Here is a 22804-nt window from a genome sequence, read left to right as displayed (position 1 = left end):
AACCTCACCCCCAGGCTCATCCTGCCCAGGCATTCCACAGACTCAGTTCAAATGTCACTACTCAAGAAAGCTTTCCCTAACTACCTCTCTAACAGAACCACCACCAGGATTAGGACCTCCAGTAACAAGTTCTTATAGCACTCTGTATTTCTCTGGAGAACTTACAATAATTATAATTAATTTAATTAATCATAATTAAATAACCACAGTTAGTGAATTGCGTAAGTTATTTAAACTGTTTTCTTCTTCCCCAACTCCTTCATATCATACACACACACACCACTTGAAAGTTAGATCGAGAACAGATATTACATCTTTCTTATTCTCCATTCTGTTCCATATACCTACCACAGTGTCTTGTAAGAGCAGTCACTCAAAAAATCATTGACAAATGAAGGACCAGATAACTGCACTGACAGAATTCTGATCACATCACATATGGAATATATCTTTTGTATGTAAATATATCCTCTATTATGTAAATATCTCATACTCCATGTTTTCAAAGTAGAAATTGATTACCACTGATATTAGATTAGAATCCCCAATTTATATCATTCACAAAAATAAATTCCAAATCTAACCATAAAAAGGAAAAGCAGAAAGTAGTAGAAGAAAATACAGGAGAAGCCTTTATGACTTTGGTGCAGAAAAGATATTCTTAAATAAAACACCTAATTTGAAGTGGGGGAAAGAGTGTATCAGATTTGAAACTTTAATACTACAAAGTTAGACAATAATCTAGAAAGTTAAGGAAAACATTAATTTAATATTAATATTTAAAAATATTCAATGAGATTTATAGAGAAAAACATCTTATACACAGCAGGCTTTCATGAACTTAGTCAAGACACATAAAATTAATATATCTCTTGCAATATATATGTAAAATCATTAGGATCTAGGATACATAATGAACATCTAACAACCAATTTAAAAAAACAAAAAGTCCAATATAAAAATAAAACTCATAGGAAAACTACAAATTACCAACAAATGTATGAAAGAAAGTTCAGTCTCACCATTAATGATGGGAAGGCAAAGTAAAACAATTAGATACTATTTTTGCCCATTAAACTGGCTGAGATTTACAATTTCGGCAACATGAGGTAAGGGCATGGATACAGGGAAAAAATCTTGTATACTGTTGTTAAGGGTGTAAACAGGTGCATTCATTTGGGAGGAAAACTTGGCAGTATTCATTAAAAGTGTGCAACCTTTGACCCAGCAATACTCTTTCTCAGTATCTGTCTCAGAGTACCATTGCATGTATGCACAAAGAGGGTGATCATTATAGCATTGTTTGTAATCCCAACAATTATAAAAACTTATGTTTTCAACAGGCAAATTGCTATTCAGACTATGGAATGTTATGCAGAAAGCAGAAGGAATAAGGGAGATTTTTATTTACCGCTATCAACAGATCTCCAAGGCCCACTGCTAAGAGAAAACAAATTGAAGAATCCAACATGAACACACAGGTATACACACAAGTACACAGAAAATAATACTATTTACTTTCTGTGGATACATATGTACACAGCACATGAAAATAAAGAAAAATATCTGGAAGATAAACACATTAGGGTCATAAGAACAGCTAACTTCTGGAGAGAGAGGAGGAAGCCAGGGTTGGTAAAAATGTCATTAGCGGCCAGGCATGGTGGCTTATGCCTGTAATCCCAGCACTTGTGGGAGGCTGAGGCTGGCGGATCACGAGGTCAAGAGATTGAGACCATCCTAGCCAACATGGTGAAACCCCATCTCTACTAAAAATACAAAAATTAGCTGGGCATGGTGGTGCATGCCTGTAGTCTCAGCTACTCGGGAGGCTGAGGCAGGAGAATCGCTTGAACCCGGGAGGTCGAGGTTGCAGTGAGCCGAGATGGTACCACTGCACTCCAGCCTGGTGGCAGAGCGAGACTCCGTCCCAAAAAAAAAAAAAAAAAAAAAAGTCATTAGCTTTATCCATTGACAAAATCTCTTTTCTTCGCCAAACTTGTCAGGCTTCTGAAACTTCTCCTAGGCTTTCGGCGTACTTCCTTGTAAAATCTACTGTTAGCAAAGAACTCTAAGTCCTTTAGCAAGAACTCCCCCATCCTTGATATCTGACCATCCTTAATACCTGGTCAGTGTCCTCATCCTCCATCATCCCCCAGGTGATGTCTGATCACCCTGGCCTGTCTTCAGCAAGAATCCTATTAGGTTGACTTAGCCAGAACCCGCCTTAAGCCTGATGTTTCCCCTTAGTAATTTTCAATCCATCGACGTCCCAAACTCCAAAAAAAGTTCCTTGACTATAAATTCCCACTTGCCCATTCTGTATTCAGAGTTCAGCCCAATCTCTCATCCCTACAGCAAGACTTCATTGCAGTGGTTTCTTTACCTTTCCTGGTCCTGAATAAGGTCTCCCTTACCATGCTTTAACAAGTATCACTGAATAATTTTTCCTTTAACACTGTAATGCATTAAATGTTTAGAAGAACATGTTTATGTATTATTTATGCACTTAATACCAATATTTTAAAATATTCAATGAGATTTACAGAGAAAAATATTTGGTACACAGTAGGCTTTCATGAAATGTATATTTCTCTTTGTATTGGTAATTTTATGTGTCAGCTTGACTAGCTAAGGGATGCCCAGACAACAGGTAAAACATTATTAGTCGGCGTGTCTGTGAGGGTGTTTCTGGCCAATATGGTGAAACCCCCTCTCTACCAAAAATACAAAAAAAAAAAAAAAAAAAAAAAAAAAAATAGCTGGGCGTGGTGGCACATGCCTGTAATCCCAGCTATTCAGGAGGCTGAGGCAGGACAATTGCTTGAACCCAGGAGGCAGATATTGCAGTGAGCTGAGATCGCTGGGCGACAGAGCAAGACTCTGTCAAAAAAAAAAAAAAAAAAGAGAGAGATTAGCATTTGAATCAGTAGACTGAGTAAAGAAAATCACTCTCACCAATATGCGTAGGCACCATCCAATCCATTGAGGGCCCAAATAGTATAAAAAGGCAGAGGAAGAGTAAATTCACCTCTCTCTTCTTGAGCTGGGACATCATCTCCTCCTGCTCTCTGGCCTTCAGACACCAGCACCTCAATCCCTTTCCAGTTCTCAGGCCTTCAACTTCAGACTGAATTATACCACCAACCTCCTTATTTCTCCAGCTTTCAGTAAGCAGATGGTGGGACTTCTCAACGTCCATAATCATGTGAGCCAACTCCTTATAACAAATCTCCTTTTATATGTTTATACATACCCCGTGTGAAAGGAAAGTGATTTGGGGCCTCCAAAATTACTCAAGGGAAAATTCATGCTGGGAACTGCTTAGGGCAAACCTGCCTCCCCTTCTATTCAAAGTCACCTCTCTGCTCACTGAGATAAATGCATATCTGATTGCCTCCTTCCGGAGAGGCTAATCAGCAACTCAAAAGAATGCAACCATTTGTGTCTTATCTACCTATGACCTGGAAGCCCCCTCCCCGCTTTGAGTTGTCCTGCCTTCTGGGTTCACACCTATTAGTTCTGTTTCGCTAATACACTGCCACTCCACCAAAAGTAACTAATCCTTTGGTTCAAACCCAGTAAACAGACCCCAGCAATGTGTCCCATGAAAAGGAAGTGGCACATGGCACGTGGAGAGTGGTGACTTACAGGGTAAAAGGGACAGAGAGCAAAGAAAAATGTCAGGTATGGGCAGAAAGGTCACCGAACAGACAAAAATGAACAAATGAGATCAGGGAAGACAGCCTGAAAGTAAAGAAATACGAAGCAACACTCAAAGGAAAAGAAAGAACAGTGATACCATAACTATTTTCTTTCTGAGCTTCTGATGTTCCATTCAGTTCATGTGCAATGTATCATTTAGTCCTCAGAGTAACGGTATTATTATGCCCGTTTTATATGATGCACAATAGGGTTCAAAGATGGAGAGATTCGGCCGAGGCCCTGCTGCTGATGGTGAATGCAAGAGCCAGTATTCAAACCTAACGCTGCCCTTTTCTACCATGTTGCAGCGGACAATGCAAAGAAAAAAAAAATCAAGAAAAACACGTAGAGGTATCCAAATGAAAACAAACACACAAAAGATCAAAAACAGAAAAGAAAAAAGAAAAGAAAAAGAAAACCCTTGCAGAAGGTATGCCTGTAAATGAAAGGCCCAAGATGTTAATTTATTCGCTGCAGAGTGGAGTTAGGGGTCGCGGACGGCAGCTGTGGGGTCCGAGGCTTCTTCGCACTGGGTCCTTGGGGAGCACTGAGCCGTAACCCGCGGAGGGCGCATAGAGAGGACCAAACCTCCCACTGCCTAGAAAGGCTCCAGCTCGGCGAGAAGGCGGGGCGAGCGATCGCTTCCGGTTCCGGGCGCAAAGGCCCCCACGTGTTCCGACCCGCTAGGCCCCGCGCGGCTCGGATCCGGCGGCGCTGTTTCGGTCGGGAGTAGGTGGGAGAGAAGCCGGGGCAGGGGAGGAGCCGCCGAAGCTGTCGGAGCCGTGAGTCCTGAGTGGGCTGGGCCGGGCCGGGCTGGACCGGGCCGGACCAAGCCGGGCAGGGCGGGGAGGAGGGGGAGGGACCGGAGACCCCGCCCCCCAGAGTCTGGGGAAATCGCCGTGTCCTGGGGAAGGGGTGGCGGCGGTGTACTGAGGGTGCCGAGACGTTGTGGTCTCTGTGTTTCCTGGTGGCTGGAGCCAGTATCTCCGGGGACACGGATGGCGCTCCCGGCTTCCTTTCCTTTCCAGCCACCGCCCTCCGCCCCTTCCTGGGGCCTGCAGAAATGTAGTTAGTCCGTACCTCGTACCTGCTAACGCTTCCGCGCCAACTGTCCCCCCGGAACCGAGGGAGGAGTGGTCTAGGCCCCTTTATTTTCCGCAGCTTTTTCTCACCCCTCCTCTCAGATTGCTTAAGATCATCTCCGCGGGCTCCTTGCCCCGGCTAGCCCCATCTCCTTACACCACCAAGCCCCCTTCAGCCCCCCAGCACACACCCAGATACACTCACCCGTGATCTTGTCACCTGTGATGATAGTAGTCCTTGGCGTCCATTTGGCCAGAGGCTTTTCAGCTGCCACTGTGACAGACCCTGAGGTTCCCCTCAAGCCAGTAGCTGCCGTCTCCACTTGCAACTTTCCTCTCCTCCCACTCCTAACAGCCAGTTTTAGCACCTCTTCTCAGCACCAGCGTTACTTTTAGCGGGAGTATACCTACTTCTTGAGTGTCTTGATTAAAAGTTTGTTTTTGTGCCATGGATAGACTGTGTCCCTTCAGAAAGGTGTCAGTCTAATTTTTGTTTTTCTGAACAATGAATGTTCTCATCTTCTAGGCGCTTTGATAACCCTGTCTGCCTTGGAATCTGTACTGACCTCCCCAGAGGGAGACTCTTAGACCCAGCCTTTCTTGAACAACCTTGGTCGTGGGGAGCAGCGCTAGATCCCAGGCTCTCACTTAGAAGCTGGGCTTAGAACTGTTGCTTTTTCTCTATCCACGCTCTGCAGGTGACACCCAGGGCAGCTACACTCAGAAGCCACAAGGAATGCTAGTGGAGCCCCTCATCCCTCCCAGCTTCTCTTCCAAGCTGCCCCGTGGGGCTTGATCCAGGAAGCTACTTCAGAAAGGTTGTGGGATAGCCTTGGGAGGAGGTTTGTTGGTGGGAAGCGTGTGAACGCGGAGCAGTCTTGGATAACTTTCTGCTGTTACTATCTAGCATAAGAGGGTGGGCAGGGTTGGAGAGAGGACAGGAATTTTTCCTCCTAGGACCAAACGCCTGGGATTCATAATCTTTCACCCTTTCTCCTCCAGCTATACCCTTTTTGTACTCTGTGTATATACTATATTGCAGTAGACAATCATTCCAAGGGTACAACAAGGTTTACCACAATGTGAGGGACTCAGCCATTGCAAATTGTACAGATGAGGTAAGTTACAGGTTTACATTTTTTTTTCCCCAGTAAATTTGGCACAGATTTAAAATGTGAAACAGTTCTACACCCCTTGTTTTTGCTGTTCTCTCACCAGCAAACCCTTTAGTTTGGCCAGCAATGGCTTTCTGCATGAGCTTCAGATTTACTTCACTTGCTAGGTGGTGGTTCTCAAACTTACTATAAGCACCTGAAGGGCTTGTTAAATGCGTATTGCTGGGGCCCACCCCTAGAGTTTCTGGTAATAGGTCTGTGCTGGGGCTTGAGAATTTGTACTTCTAACAAGGCTCAGGTACTGATGCTGCAGATCTGGGTTCTTCACTTTGAGAACAACTACCTTTTGGCCAAATGTGATATACGTATTGCAGTAGGTTGAGGTTCAGAATACCTTTGAGTACTTCTGTGTTGGAAACTAGTAATCTGATCTTTTATAGATAATCACTTAGGTCTGAATATTTTGTTCGCAAAATTAAGAAAGCGTACTTAAAACAACTGAATGCTATATGTCAAATTTGAGGTGAAATATTGATGAGTTCTTCCCCTAGATTTTCTTAATTCTCTTGATAGGGGCTTCACGTTTTGATCATATATGTTACACCTGTATTCTGGGCTTTTGCTGTGAATTCCTAGTATTGCTAAAATCCTGCTATTTCTTAACTACCTGTTAAGTTCCTCAAGGTCAGAGCTTCTGCTTTTTTTATCTTTCTCTGCCCAGCACCTTGAATAGTGTGGGACACGTAATTGACGCTCAGTAGATATTTGTGTATTGAACTCCATCCCTTGTCCTCCTCCCCTCTTGATGTTTTTCTCTACTGGCCTTATGCTACACAGTAAAGCAGGGCATGATTATGCCACTTGATTACCCCCAAGAGATTGGAATAAATGCTAATGCCAAATTCCTACAGCTATCCCTGTGAATGGTTTATTACCCAGGAGCCCTGACACTGGCTGATTTCTGAATTTTCAGTGCTTCTGTAATATATACTAGTTGGGGGAGGAGAAATAGAAAGCTTAAACTCAATGTGCGTTTATTGAATACCTTTTCTACTAAGGGCTCGACAAAGTGGTAGGCACTGGGAATATAAAAATGAATAAGGAGACCCTTGCTGTCGAGGGCAGGGCTCACAGTGGGGAGACAGACGTTAAGCCATGCCCACGACAAGAATGACTTCTGAGATTCCTTCTTTGGATCATGATTTAGTCTTCAGTGGAAACCTGGTACTCCTCAGATTCCTCTGCTTCAACAGGCGGGGATCCCATCCCTTATCATCTCCTCAAATGCTAAGGGACCCTTGAGCAAAGCCAGGAGGAAGTCATCTAGACGTGAAACAGGGAGTATCCACACAGGCTGTGTTAATGACAAAGCTAAAAACATAGTAAATGACTTTTGAATTTACTGCTGTTATAAATTATCTATAGCAACACCTCAGGTCAGCTCTGTTATATATGTTATTGTGTTATTTCCCATTAAATGATGGTTCCTCTGACTATCTGATTGGCATTGACTATGTTCATTGTAGGAATTGCATACATCTAGTTTAACTCTGGCTGTCAAATGAGAGCAGTTACTCTCATCAGGATGGGTGTCAGGTTTGATGTCCCCTCCTTTTCCTGCTTCAGGTTAATGTGTCATGTTCTGTTTTAAACTGAGGCATAGCTTGACCTCCTTTATTTAGGCTGGTAACTGCTCTGGGGGTAGTTTTCCTGAAGGTTAAAAAGCCTAGCTTCATGATGGAGGTTAACCAACATGACCATGATGGCCAGGTGTATAAATCTGGCCTCTTAAAAATCTGTATTTGAGGCTGGGTGCAGTGGCTCACACCTGTAATCCTAACACTTTGGGAGGCCAAAGCTGGCAGATCACTTGAGCCCAGGTATTTGAGACCAGCCTGGGCAACATGGCAAGACCCCTTCTCTACAAAAAATTTAAAAATTAGCTGGGCATGGTGGCATGTGCTGTAGTCCCAGATACTTAGGAGGCTGGGGTGGGAGGATGGCCTGAACCTGGGAGGCAGAGATTGCAGTGAGTTGTGATCTTGCCACTGCACTCCAGTCTTAGCAACAGAGTAAACCCTATCTCAAAACTTAAAAATCTGTGTTTGGCCCCTAGCCCTCCTCAGCTCTTGAGTAAATCTCTCTCAGCATCCTAGGCTGATACATTATGGCCCAAATATTCAATAGAGATGCTGTATATCCTTGCTCCTCTCAAAACCCCTCCTCATCACCATCAAAAAGCTGGTTCAGTTCTCTACCTTTAGATAAAGAATCATCCCAAGACTCAACATGAGCTGCTGTGACTTGTCCAAGATGACACCTCTTTACAATGTAGAGCAGTGGACAGAACACAGGTCACCCTCCCCTGAAGGCAGCTATCTACTGTCTAACATTGCCTCCTAGGCCTGCCATATATAACCATCAAAAACATTTTAGTTTAGAATAAAGTGAATTGTTACAATTTTCATTTTTCATTTTTGTGTTTACATTTACTCTCAATGACATGTTTATTCCCACCTAATATCTTGAGGCTAACCACAAAATCTGCAGCATTTCCAGGCAGAAGATACTTGTGACTTCCCTGTGCTACCCACTACATACTTGACCTCTTTCTCTTTCTTCCTGTCTTCCCTTTCTCTATACCTTATTGTCTTTCTTTGGAACCTCTTGTAACAAATTTTGAGCCATTTCTCCCCTCACTACTCAAATATCACTTTTATGAAGGGGGGAAAAAAACTTAGGTGGCAAAAATATTTTACGGAAACAGTTTTAAACATGTTTTGAAGCATACTGGTCACGTGTTAGAAGGCCAAAAGCCAGGGAATTCATTCCCTTTCATTCATTGTGCCGTCTAGGTTAAGTTTTCATAGGACTTCTTGGTACACTGAGTTTGCCTCAGATTGTCTCCTGCCAGTTACAGGGAGTGGAGCGGACTTTGATATATTGGTAATTAGAAGCATTGCTGATATGGTCTTCGGTGGGAGAACGTGTGTTTAAGGTTCCTTCTCATCTGTATTCCAACACTTTCATTTAATCCTACTTCATAAGTGCCTCCAAAGCAAGGATTGTTTTTTTGGTTTAGCATGGTTTCTTTGATATAACAATAGACCGACCAAGATTTTCCTTATGCCATCTATTTTTTTGTAATTATGATGCAATAGAGAACTGTTTGCTTGTTTATCATTTAAATCTTGCCTTCTTCCCAAAAGGATTTCAAATAGCTTGAAGGAAAATGAATAAAATATATTGAGCACCTACCCTATGCCAGACTCTATACTGAAGGGTTTCTATAGGTTATTTCATTTACTCCTTAAAACAACCACATGAGGTAGGTAGTATTAGCCACATTTTTGAGGATAAGACTGAGGCTTAGGGAAATTGTGTTACAAGGCGAATAAGCGAGGTCAGGGATTCGAGGTCAGGGATTCAAACCCAGCGTGCCAAGGCCACTAACCATTACGTGGAAAGCTTAGATAAGCGCTTGTGTATAGGACAATTAAGAATAAAAGAATATCTCCATTAGAAGGATTGTACTGGGCTAATCTTTCATTTTAAAGAACAGCAGCAGCATTGGAAAAGAGCGGTTAACAGTTTTTATTAGCCGATTTCTATTCTAGAACACTGAGAGGAGCTGTTGACAGGCCCTGGTTAGCCCCAGCAAGTAGTTATATTAAAATTCCCAAACTATAGGCCTGCATTAAGGTATGAAATAAGTGACTGGAAGGGATATAAATATCTGCTAAATATAATAATTTCAGTTCTAGTCACTATTTTCTTCTGAAGATTATTTGCCAGTAAATAGGCAGATCACTGTCTCTCCTTTAGGTTGACGGTATATGACTACAGACTTTGTCATTTAGGGTCCAGAAAGATCACCCTAGCTAGTAGCATTTTAAGGTAGAGAACTAGATATTCTTTCATTGCCTGTGGTTTTCTGTTCTTGTAAGAGAATTGAGCTTGGGTCTTCACTGCCACGTGACACCTTCAGATAAGGGGCAGACACAGCTGGCCTGAGGATCGTACAGAGGTCTTACCTTGATAGCTCCTCTCCAATCCTATGCATCCTAGGAACACTCAAGACACTAGGTTGTATCTTTGCAGATACTGTTTTAGTGTCTTCTGGAACCAAGTCTCTTACTTGATCCTGGCCTGGTTTCATATTCTCTCTATTGTATTCTCTCTATAGTTTTTGTCTTACTCTGAAACTCTTCCAAGGACAGACATTGAAGAAAGGTATTAGAATAGCAAAGGCAACAAATTGCAAGGTATACTTGTGGCATAGCACATCCCATTAATTATAATATAAAAACACAACATCTGTTTTCTGCCTCTAATATTAAATCTTGACATTTGCACAACACATTTTAGTTCATAAAGCTCTCATACCTCAGATAATCACTGAGTTAGGAGACTGGTTATCTGCAGAGGGCTTTATCCTTTACAAGGGCTCTTGTGTATGTTACTCCACGAAACCCTCAGGGAAGCTCCAGTTTCTTGGCGATCTGGGGCCGTACGTCTTTGGATACCCAGTTTGGTGCTGTGCACAGCACTGCTGTACCTCCTATTCATTTCCCATCTCTTACCCCACAAAGACTCCTTCCTTCATTCCTTCTATTGCTGATCTGTTTTCCTTCATCTTCCTAGGCTGCCAAAGTAAATGCAAAACAAGCACCAGAAATCTCAGCTTATGATTTCTGAAGGGCATTTTTAAATGGCAAGTTTGGTGTGGCACTGTTATATGTTCTTTTTTCTTTGGAGAGCAAAGCCCTTTGAGAGAGCAGGAACTCTTCTGTCAATGCATACGTTGTAGGATCCATACTGTGGAATCTCTTGTACCTAGTGCTGTGTGAAAACAATGAGGATTCCAAGTCTACTTCACTGGACGTCGGTTCTCAAACTTAAAGATACTAGAAGTCCTTTTATTAAGCCAAAAGACCCTATGTATTAATTCTGACTTCCAGGGGTAGGAGTTGGGCTGGGGATTGGAAAGCTTTGTCTGGATAAATAATCAGTATTGTAGTTCCATTTCTTTGATGTCTGATTTTGTGCTTATTAAAATTGATTTAAATCCTCAATGAAAAATGATTTTTTTTTTTCAAATGCCCAGTGTTGTGTGACTTGCATTTGGATTATTCCCGGTGCAACCTGAAGATTCCTTGTGATGAGCTGTGGTTCCATCACCTTGGGAAGCACTAAGAGAATTCTGTTTTACTCACAATCCAAACAATACATGTTTTTTTCCCTATGTATGCCTTTATCCAGCACACAGTTTGCTAGACTTATGGATGAATATGGGTTAATATAACATGGCATCTATCCTTCTGGAAACAGACTTTTAAAACCTTACTAAGCATTCTTTGCATTCATCAAATGTGAAGTGAGTGCCTGGTGTGTGCCAGGCATCGAGCTGGGCACAGCATATCCCTGCCCTCAGAGCTTTACAGTCCAGTGAGTTCAACAGAAGATGAACAGTTTTGATGACACAAAAAATAGGCACATGTGCATGCTGTGGGGGAGATACAAGTTCCTGTGGAAGCATCATCTGGGAGGACCAGGGAAGCCATCTTGGAAAAACTGAGATCTGAAAGATGGATAGAGTTAACCACATGAAGAGTGGAGAAGGGTACTTCAGACAAGGTGAACAGCATCAGGGAAGCCCAGGGAGGGTATAGAAAAGAAAGAACAGTAATTCTTGCAGTGGCTTTCAATGGGAGTGGCAGTCATGGAAGGAAGGAGAGGTAGCAGGGACCAGCTTTTGAAGGGCTTTGTGTATCACATTTTAAGAAGTTTAAATTTTAACCTAAGGTCACTGGGAAGCCATTGGCAGATTTTGTATGTTAGGAAGTTCACCACTCACCTACTTGGAGTATTGCAGGTGGAGCTAATGTGGATGGGCCTCCTGCCCATTATTAAATCCTGTTCCTGTCAGGAACAGGACAGCCCATGCTGTCTCTCCCTGTGTGTCTGTCTCTCCCTGTGTGTCTGTCTCTCTCTCTCTGTCTGTCTCTCTCTCTCAAAAGCTAAAGGAAAGCGCATAGGTTCCAGAAGGAAAAAGAAATAACCACTAGAAAAATAAGTATAAGCTGACTTTACCATGGCACAGTGAGATTCCAAACCAAAATAAGGTTTCTAGGGATTGAGCTTTTAATACTGGTACTCCAACAGGGAGATAGGACTTGGAAAGCTGACGCTGTGTGAAAGTTACAGAATTAAGCAGCCTGCAAACCTGGACCTTTGAAAATCGTCCTACTGACCCAGGAAAAGTGCAAGGAAGTAGGTTCTCCAGAACCTTGGGTAGGCCAAACATTACTTGAAGGCATCGATCTAAATAATACACAAAAACATTATTCAGGAACACCGTGAGAAATTAACATAAAAACTGATTTGGCCAGGCATGGTGGCTCAGCCTATGGTAACAGCGCTTTGGGAGGCCAAGGTTGGAAAATCACTTGAGGCCAGGAGTTCCAGGCTGTAGTGAGCTATGATTGTACTACTGCACTCCAGCCTGGGCAACAGAGGGAGAGTCTTAAAAAAGCAAACTGTCCAAGATCATTGAAGCCATTAGCACTTAGGAAGAAACAAATGAAATTACATTCAAGGGACTCACATTTAAATCCAGGGCTCTCAGGACTCCCAAAGTAAAAAGATGGGCATAAAATAAAAAATTACAAGCCACTTGAGAAAAAAATAAATCACCATGAGGTAGAGATAGCAGAGGAAAAATTACACATGAAGATCTAGGAATTAGGGAGCTATCCAAAATAGACTGTGAAAGTATGTTGCAAGTGACTGAGGGTAATGAAAAAAATGTCGTAAGAGCATGAATTAAAAGGGTTTTGAGAAAGAATGAAGATAATGTGGTCATTGACTGTAAACTCATTTGATGGGCAACAATAGATGAGACACAGCTATTAAGAGTGGATCGATAACCTTGAATGTGGATGTGAGGCAACTGTAGTATAGCACAAAAAATTTGAGAAATGATGGAGCTCTTAAGCTGCTTGTGGACACTGGTCTGGAGGGGGACAGGACCAAGAAAACCAGTCATGGAGGTTGAACTAAGTCATCTCTCCAATGTATCCGTGCCTGTTACGTGCCAGTGCCGTTTAGGAGCAGAGGATATTGTAATTTTTTTTAAAGTTCCTATGAATACCTTCTAGTGGGTCATAATGGCTCAACCGGGGAAATGGCAGTAGAGATGAAGAGATGGATGGATTCGAAAGACATTTTTTGGAAGTTGGAATTAACAGGATATGGTGAATAATCAAGAGATAGTAAAAGCATAATGGAGGAAACAATGGTTCTTCCTGTTACCATAGGAAGAAGCTTTGGAGTAGAGTTTTATTCATTTTAAATGCATTTATTGTGCACTTTATTATAGGTATTGGAGATTGACGGAAAATAGTCTCTGACTTCAAAGAGTTTCACAGGAAAGATGAGCGATGGCTATGTAATATGACCAATACTGGGATAGAGAGGTGCCCAGGTCACTACGGGAGGACTTAGGTGATTTCTAACTATGTCTGAGAGTAGGGGAAATGGGATCAAAGAAAACATCTCAGAAGATATGAAGCTTGAGCTTATGTCTTGAAAAATTTAAAGTTTAACCTAACCAAGGATAAAGAATCAGAAGAAACAGCATATTCAAAAGCTAAAGAACATGGGACTCGTGTGTGCTTTGCATGTACACACGTGTGTGTGTGTGTGTCTGAAAGGATTGGAGAGGAGGGTGAAGAGAATAACAAGATGAACGTCAACCTAATGTAGAATGTTTGAAGTTTGTATTTCACTTAACAAGACAGCGGGGAGTGATGGAAGGATCTTAGATAGGAAAGGGACATGAGCATGTTTGCCAAGAGAGCTCGTTCTGGTCATAGTGGGAATGTGAAGGTGACAAATCTGGAGGCAGATAGCTCACATTTGGAGGCAGCTGCAGTCATCCAGATGAGAAGTGAGAGGGACCTAAGCTGTAAATTGTGGGAATAAAGACAAGACCCGTTAAAAAGAAAGAGAACACACCATGTAGCGTGGAAAGGAGAAGGGTGGAGAGTAGCCTATGCAGAAGGAACAACCTTCAAAAAGACATGGAGGACTGAAAAGACACCCTGTTGTAGGGAGATCAGCAATGCATTTTTTATAACCAGGTGATACAGGGAAAAGGTAGGATCTGAAGCTTGAAAAATAGATTGGGGGCTGATTGTAAAGAGCTTCGTGTCATTCCCAGGATTTTGGAACTGATTTTACTAACATGAAAAAGGTTTTGATTTAAAATACTGAGTAATATAGTTGGAACTATAATTTAGAAAGATAATAGCTGGCGCCATCACTCTTCTAAGCAAAGACAGTAATACATTTAATGCTCATAGGCTTTAGTAATACATTTAATCCTTATAGTAAGCCTATTAGATAAAAACCATTATTATCTCCCTTCTATAGACAGAGAAACCGGCATTAGGAGAATGAGAACTTGCCTATGGTCCCACTCTGGAAATACCTAGTAAGCGACAGAGCCAGGATTCAAACCCAGGCAGCTTGACTCCAGAACTTTCGCTCATAACCTTATACATCTCCCTCATGGTTGGTGTTTCTCAACCATGGATACACATTCGAACTGCATGTAGCATCTCTAAACATACAGTTACCTGGATTGACTGAATCAGAGTGTCTGAAAAATGATGTGTGATACTATGTTTTGCAAAATCTCCACAGGTAATTCTGTTGTACTTTGCTTATAGTTGAGTACTGCAGGGATCTTAGGAAGTTAGAGCAGTAGTCCAGGCAGGAGATGATGAAGGCTCAAACTAAAGTGGTCTGTAGGAAGGAAGAAAAGGGAACCGATTTGGAGACTTAAGCGGGGGAATTGGCAGTATTTGTGAAGTGGAAATGCAGTATTTTCTTGTAGAGTATGAACCTTGCCTAGGAAAGGGAGTAGAGGACCATACCTTTAGTTGTGAATTATCCTCTCCCAACTGGATCTGTTGATTTATGGCTATGGTGGTTGGGGAAAAGAGGATTTAACCATTTGAAGAAGTTTGTGTAGAGGATTATGATTGAACTCAGGCTGTTGTCCTTGTGTATAGTTTCATGCTTATACTCTTGTTTGTCTTTACTTCTCTATCCAGGGCCCTTGGAAGAAAATCCTCGCTGTGTCCAGGCTGAGGTGGGGGGCTAATGACAGTGTGAGCTCTAGATGGTGTGAGACCACCCCAAAGCCAAGAAATGGCTACAGCCGTGGAACCAGAGGACCAGGATCTTTGGGAAGAAGAGGGAATTCTGATGGTGAAACTGGAAGATGATTTCACCTGTCGGCCAGAGTCTGTCTTACAGAGGGATGACCCGGTGCTGGAAACCTCCCACCAGAACTTCCGACGCTTCCGCTACCAGGAAGCAGCAAGCCCTAGAGAAGCTCTCATCAGACTCCGAGAACTTTGTCACCAGTGGCTGAGACCAGAGAGGCGGACAAAGGAGCAGATCCTAGAGCTGCTTGTGCTGGAACAATTTCTTACCGTCCTACCTGGAGAACTACAGAGCTGGGTGCGGGGCCAACGGCCAGAAAGTGGCGAGGAGGCAGTGACGCTGGTGGAGGGTTTGCAGAAACAACCCAGGAGACCAAGGCGGTGGGTGAGGAGGGGGAGTCCTGATCTGTGTGATGTGGAGGGGGACTATTTGCTGGAAGGCTGGATTTGCGGGGAGGGCTTGCAGTATCCCCATAAATTATTAGTGGGCTCTGCCCTTGGGTTGCTCATAGATCCATGAGCCCCATGGATTAGGGGGATGTGTGTGTATGAATGTGACTTTCTGGATATTGGAACACCTGTGTAGGGACCATCTGAGGGGTCTCAGCCACCAAAGGGTCATGGCTTTGGTTTTCCCTTCTTTGAATGTTGAGCCGTGGGTTCCTGGAGAGGAGAATTTTGTGATTTCCTCGAAGGTTCTCTTAGATCCCCAGTCACAGATCCCGCTTCCTGGCTGGTCAGCTAGGGAAGCAGGCAGCAAGGAGAGCTGCAGGTGGGACAGGTGGAGATGGGAAGGAACCTTGGGTGACGGGCCCAGGCTGGGGGTGGTGAGAGAGCAGTGCAGGCCTGCGCATCCCCTGCCTTGTCCTGGGGAGGATAACCTTCAGCTCCTCCTTGCCTGCTCCATTGAAACTGGAGTTTCCCCTCCTTGTCTGGGTCCCTCTGGGAGTGTTTTCTCTAGGCATCTTCTCCTAAAATAAGCTCCCATGACAACCAAGAACTTCCTCCTGACTCCATGGTGACTGGAAGTTGGAATTATTCCCAGGTGACTGTCCATGTTCACGGCCAGGAAGTCCTGTCAGAGGAGACGGTGCATTTAGGAGCGGAGCCTGAGTCACCTAATGAGCTGCAGGATCCTGTGCAAAGCTCGACCCCCGAGCAGTCTCCTGAGGAAACCACACAGAGCCCAGATCTGGGGGCACCGGCACAGCAGCGTCCACACCAGGAAGAGGAGCTCCAGACCCTGCAGGAGAGCGGTGGGAAGCCTCAGCAGAAAGGGGGGATTGTGGCAGAAGGCAGGCAAGGAGGGGGACATTTCTCCTATACCAAGGAAGCTGGGTAGACTGCATGGAAAGACATCACAGAATCCAGGATGTCAAGAGGAGACAGTACCGCCAGCTAGAGTCCCCCATAAACAGGGCCAAGCTTAGACAGCAGATTGTTGCTTGTTCTCTTGGCATTCTGATAGTCTCATAGGTGATGGGATTGGGATATGGGAGCTACCCTTAGGCCAGTTTCTTGGTTCCCATAATAGAAAGGATAGGGCCACCTTCCTACCAAAGATGGTGGGGGATGCCCAGATGTTTGCCCATTATTGGGGCATGCTGCATATTACTGATCTTTGCCTTCTTTTCTTCATAGAGGTCCCAGTGCCCGAGGACCCAGACCTTCCTGCAGAGAGGAGCTCTGGAGACTCAGAGATGGTTGCTCTTCTTACTGCTCTGTCACAGGTGTGCCCTAGTTACCTCTGTACCACAGAGAATTTGTTTGAAGAACCACTGGGCATAAGCCATACTAAACAGGTGAAGCAGGATGCACATTTACACTCTTGCCAGTTTTAAGCTCACAGTTCTGCAGGTACCTGGAAGGGGAGGAGAAAGGGAAGGAGTTAATGAGATAAATTATCATACCTTATATTGGATCCATAGGCACCAACACCAGTTTATTTGCCATTGACTAGAAGAACTAACAATATGGGATTATTTTGTAACACTCCAGTACGACTGCGAAGTTGTCAAATGAGGGTTTTTTAGTTTTTTTTTTTTTTTAAAGGAATAAATTTGATAGTCATTTGTAAGTATGACAGACTGTACTGCTGAGACATTTAGGAAGTATTCACCATGATCAAAGCTCTGAAACTAAGCCATGTGGCTGGAGAAAAAGAAATAGAATTCACGTATGGTTTTAGATTGTAATCTAACTGAGGAAAAAAGTCTTGTTTTGGCTATAGAGTATAGAAACTATTGAAAGTGATTAGAGTCTTTAGGGAAAGTGTACTAGAAAAGATGAATTTTGCAGAAATGTATATAGCGTTATAAGTGTCAAGTAGGGAGCTGAATGATGATTTTTAAGACCTTTCCTAAATTTTAAACAATACCTTAAAGAAGAAGAACATAAGCTGGTCCTCAGGGAAAGTGGTGGAGTTGGAGGGGGCAGGGCCAGTGCCACAGGGGACACATGGCTCCCCCGAGAATGAGTTTAAGCAGCCCGCCACTCAAGCTCCTTTCATCTCCTAGAGGAGTCCACCTATTGTATGACCTTCAACAGGGACAAAATACGAGGCTACCCGTAGCATCACGTTTTGATGAAATCCTTATGTGGTTTCAGGGACTGGTAACGTTCAAGGATGTGGCCGTATGCTTTTCCCAGGACCAGTGGAGTGATCTGGACCCAACACAGAAAGAGTTCTATGGAGAATATGTCTTGGAAGAAGACTGTGGAATTGTAGTCTCTCTGTGTAAGGAATTTCAAGTATTCTAGAGTGTTCTAAGCCCAGAGATCTTTTTCCTGCTGGAAATTTTGGGGGATCTTAGACCTTAGATTGTATGCAGTGAACTTCTCTTATGCCTTCCCCACCAATAAAATTGAGGGATTAGGTGAAAAATACGGTGTCCTTTCAAGTAAAAGATAAATGGATGGAAATGGAAACCTCTAATAGGAAAACAAACTTGTAATATTACAGCTTTAGTGCAGAAATATTTGAAGTAAGCACATGAGTTTTAAAACAGTAAGAGTTGGAGATAATCTTTCTTGAATATGGGAAAAGAGGATAAGGTGTACAATGGTATAATTATTAAGTTGCAGGTGAAAACCACAAGAAAGGCAAGAGATATGCAGTCCTTGGTTAAAAGTACACAAACTAAAGAGATGAAAGATTTCATCACCTGAGCTAGCTATGTATTTGCCCCACAACCTACCAAATAGAAAAGGACCGCTCTTAACACAGGGAATTGTTGAGCCAATCGTGATATCCTATTTTCCCTCTCTTGAGCAGCATTTCCAATCCCCAGACCTGATGAGATCTCCCAGGTTAGAGAGGAAGAGCCTTGGGTCCCAGATATCCAAGAGCCTCAGGAGACTCAAGAGCCAGAAATCCTGAGTTTTACCTACACAGGTGAGGAATGACAAAAACGGTCTTACCCACCCTGAGCCAGCAGTTCCTCTAGGCAGTGCTTCTCTCTCTCTGTAGGGCCCCGCTCTCATCAGTTCTTCTAACATGTCAGCCAGTACTGCTTTCTCCCTCTGACAGCCATTTCTTCTGTCATTGCCCTCCTCTTTTCTCCTCCCATCATTTGTCTGATAACAATGTAATACAAAAGGGTGAAAGAAAAATGTTAACTTTTGGAATTGCAGCTATACCATTTACTGTACAATTCCCTGAAACCCTCGATTGTCAATCTCTGCATTTGTAAAATGAAGATTATATTTGTGCATACCAAGGTTTGTTGATAGCATAACAATATGAGAAAGTGCTTGGCACAGGACAGGCATTCCATTTAGTCTTGCCATCTCAAAACCCTTTTTAAAAATCTCCCCATTGTGTAGAAGGCATTGTTGCCGCTACAGTGACCCCTTTTTTCGTCTCACCCTTTCTACAGGAGATAGGAGTAAAGATGAGGAAGAGTGTCTGGAGCAGGAAGATCTGAGTTTGGAGGATATACACAGGCCTGTTTTGGGAGAACCAGAAATTCACCAGACTCCAGATTGGGAAATAGTCTTTGAGGACAATCCAGGTAGACTTAATGAAAGAAGATTTGGTACTAATATTTCTCAAGTGAATAGTTTTGTGAACCTTCGGGAAACTACACCCGTCCACCCCCTGTTAGGGAGGCATCATGACTGTTCTGTGTGTGGAAAGAGCTTCACTTGTAACTCCCACCTTGTTAGACACCTGAGGACTCACACAGGAGAGAAACCCTATAAATGTATGGAATGTGGAAAAAGTTACACACGAAGCTCACATCTTGCCAGGCACCAAAAGGTTCACAAGATGAACGCGCCTTATAAATATCCCCTAAACCGGAAGAATCTGGAAGAGACCTCCCCTTTGACACAGGCTGAGAGAACTCCATCAGTGGAGAAACCCTATAGATGTGATGATTGCGGAAAACACTTCCGCTGGACTTCAGACCTTGTCAGACATCAGAGGACACATACTGGAGAAAAACCCTTCTTTTGTACTATTTGTGGCAAAAGCTTCAGCCAGAAATCTGTGTTAACAACACACCAAAGAATCCACCTGGGAGGCAAACCCTACTTGTGTGGAGAGTGTGGTGAGGACTTCAGTGAACACAGGCGGTACCTGGCGCACCGGAAGACGCACGCTGCTGAGGAACTCTACCTCTGCAGCGAGTGCGGGCGCTGCTTCACCCACAGCGCCGCGTTCGCCAAGCACTTGAGAGGACACGCCTCAGTGAGGCCCTGCCGATGCAACGAATGTGGGAAGAGCTTCAGTCGCAGGGACCACCTCGTCAGGCATCAGAGAACACACACTGGGGAGAAACCATTCACGTGCCCTACGTGTGGAAAAAGCTTCAGCAGAGGATATCACTTAATTAGGCATCAGAGGATCCACTCAGAAAAGACCTCCTAGCGAGGTCCCCATGTGAGGAGACCTGCTCTCAGCCCTCAGCTAAGGGAGGTGAGGAAGAGGAAAAGCCCTCTTGTCAGCCTGGGAAGACCTTTTCGAGGGAGTCTCCCTGACCTGCTCAGATCTGACATCACCTCTTCCTGCAACTAAACACAAGCCCGGGCAGAACCTCTCAGCCTTCTTCTACGCCTTGAGGGGATGTTTCATCCAAAGTACAACCTGAATTGAGGCTTCTCCTTCGCTGGAGTGCGCCTGCCTCTACCTCATGGGTATAAAGTAGGAGAACTAAGAGACTTAAGAGGTCGTGGTTCCTATATCGTCCAAAAAATAGGCTGTTACATATCCTAAAGACTGCTCAACAGCTTCAAGTTGAAAGTGGCCAAGGACAGCCCCTTAGGTTTGGGAAGGGACGAGCCTGAAGGATTCTGTCTTTACTGGGTTCAAATCTTAAAGCACACAGCTCTGGACTCAAGACAGGGGGTTTGCGTCCTGATGGCTTTGCCACACATTCACAGGATAACTGCATAGATCCCTCGCTGTCTGATTCACTTCTTACCATGCACTTTCCTTTGATGCTGAGGAGAAATGGAAGTGGGCGAAAAACCTCAAGGCTGCTTCATGTGGACCTTGTCAAGCTGCTCCCTCCCCCAGCGTCAAGTTGTTATCAGGTGCCAAACACTGCTAGAAAGGAGGGCCTAGTCAGAAGCCTCTTTCCATACGAGTTTTGGTTTTGTTTTTAATATTTTTTTCTATTAAAATACTCATGCATTTAACCCTTCCCGTTATTCAACCAGTCTCTTGGTTGCATCCCTAGCACTTCTACTACAAGTGAGATGGTAGTGTTTGAGTGCTTATTGAGTAAAGCATAATTCGGTCATAATGAAATCGTTCACATTCCCTCATATGCACAAGCCCACCAACCCCTTCACACCCCTCTTCACAGGGGTCGTATGAGTAAGGGGATTTGGAAACTGTCAACTTACAAAGGCACTATAACAGTTACAGAATCATGATTGCCATGGGCCACTTTATTCACATGAAGACAACTGGAGAACGACTAAGACCAAATTATGGAAAATAAGAAAAAGCTGTTGCTGGCAAGACCATCAAGACTATTCTGACACCCTGTCCCCATCATCCCTGACTGAGTACTCTGACATCACGGAAAGTGTTGAACCTGGGACCCTGAGGAATTCACCAGGAGTAAATGGCTTTCATGTATTTGTGTTGTTTGCTTTTTCTTACGTGATTTTATGTTCATAGAGCTAGAAAGTAGCATCTCATGATGGCCCAACAATCTCTGTTGCCAGTTAAAGGTTCCTTGGAGATGAGGCTGAATAATTATGAACCTCACCTTCTCTGATTGTGGGAGTGGCAAGAACTGGGGAGACGTCCTCCATAAGTGGAGCACAGGGTATGGGGTTAAAGCATGACAGGGAGAGTCTTCTGTGCCTGGTTTCTTCTCCTCTATCTCATAATGCATTATGGGCCCGAGGAATAGGGGAGGGTTAATAAGACTCCAACCCTAGTGGCCCAACAGGGAAATTCTCATTTTGGTCAATGATATTCTGATGGACTGGTTAGGTCTTAATACCAGTCAACCTTTGTCCTTCTGGAAATATACATATATGAAATAAATAAAGGTAACACTTGCAGCCAAGTTCCCTGGTTTCTGGGACTTCCCATCTTACCCATTCCTTTTCCAGGGCTTCAGTGTCCTGATTATTCTGAGGGTGGTTCATACTCAAATAGATCTGGGAGTACAGAGTATTTTTCCTTGAGGAAAGGAAGGCTTGGGATGATTAGCAGAGTCCGGTGAAATATATGCACTCTGAGATAAGATCCAAGCCTGGAGTTTGCAGAAGATACTGTCCTAATAAGCAGGCATTTCTAAACCAAGTATCTAAGCCTAAGCACAGCTTGTCCTGGGTGAAATGTCTGCCACAAAAGATAGTTTCTCCTAGCTCATACTTAACCGTTTATAAAGGTTGGTAAAATACTGGCAGTGACAGAACAAATTGACTTTTTAATTTTCTTATTTGCACTATTCCAATAAATGAAAATCTGTCAGAGTTCTACATGAGGGAAAGCTTGTGAGGCTGGGCCGGTTTGTTGGAACATCAAATAGTCCTTAATTGCTGATCTCCCTGCAGAGTTTTCATATGCTGACACTAAATTTCTGGTCCCTTTTGTAAATTACTGAATTTTCTGAGGTTCTTGGAGGGACATGTTGTCTCCCAAATCTGAACAAACACAACCACAGTTGTGCAGTGGCAGGAAAGAAGTAGTGCAGCTGAGCGTGAGCAGGGAGGTTGGAGCACAGGGTGTGTATTCGGAGGGGTCCCCTCTAGTATCTTGTGAGCAGTAGAATTCTAGCATCCTTGAATACCATACTAAGTTTCTGAGGGAGAAAACGGTGGGATTTTAAAGATACTATTTGGAGGAAGTTAATACGCTGCTTAGTTAACAGAATTGGCAGGTTGTTGGAAACGTGCTAAAGAGGTATGACACATTAAAAATGATAATATAAGGATGTTTGACCAGATAATTTAGGAATAACCAAGGAATATTTAACCTCTTCACCACAAAGTCCTAGGAGAAATAAAAGCCCAAGAGATCAAGCCAAAATACATTTTTATTATCTGGGACTTAGGCCTCATATTCCGGAGCAGAATCCGGTAAACTCAGATGAACTCCATGGAGAATTTCATAAATCAGATTAACATCAAGGTACTAAAATCAAAACCCACTAAGAAACCTGTTGCCCCCTTCAAAGCACAACTGAAGTAATGGAAC

General features: G+C 43.5%; 1 protein-coding gene across 14 annotated transcripts; it reads left to right on the top strand.

Annotated features, from left to right (window-relative positions):
* The first annotated feature begins 4329 nt into the window (after positions 1-4329).
* On the top strand, positions 4330-21663 carry ZNF202 (zinc finger protein 202). 14 transcript variants are annotated; one of them, XM_055355824.2, is made up of 10 exons: positions 4338-4487; positions 5486-5629; positions 5790-5905; positions 14339-14611; positions 15025-15523; positions 16184-16394; positions 16780-16868; positions 17746-17875; positions 18413-18532; positions 19017-21229. In XM_055355824.2, exons 5-10 carry the CDS (start codon positions 15122-15124, stop codon positions 20009-20011), a joined length of 1947 nt encoding a protein of 648 aa, XP_055211799.2. In that variant the 5' UTR covers positions 4338-4487; positions 5486-5629; positions 5790-5905; positions 14339-14611; positions 15025-15121; the 3' UTR covers positions 20012-21229. The 14 variants fall into 14 exon arrangements, with proteins under 14 accessions (XP_055211787.2, XP_018893108.3, XP_055211794.2 ...); XM_055355815.2 differs by having other exon boundaries at positions 4346-4487; positions 5486-5605; positions 16780-16940; positions 19017-21663; XM_055355820.2 differs by having other exon boundaries at positions 4346-4487; positions 5486-5605.
* The last annotated feature ends 1141 nt before the right edge of the window (positions 21664-22804 follow it).

This window comes from Gorilla gorilla, chromosome 9 (genome assembly GCF_029281585.2).
Source record: "Gorilla gorilla gorilla isolate KB3781 chromosome 9, NHGRI_mGorGor1-v2.1_pri, whole genome shotgun sequence".
Classification (NCBI taxonomy): domain Eukaryota; kingdom Metazoa; phylum Chordata; class Mammalia; order Primates; family Hominidae; genus Gorilla; species Gorilla gorilla.
Note: the sequence above shows the minus strand (reverse complement) of the source record. Positions and strands in the feature narration are given on the sequence as shown.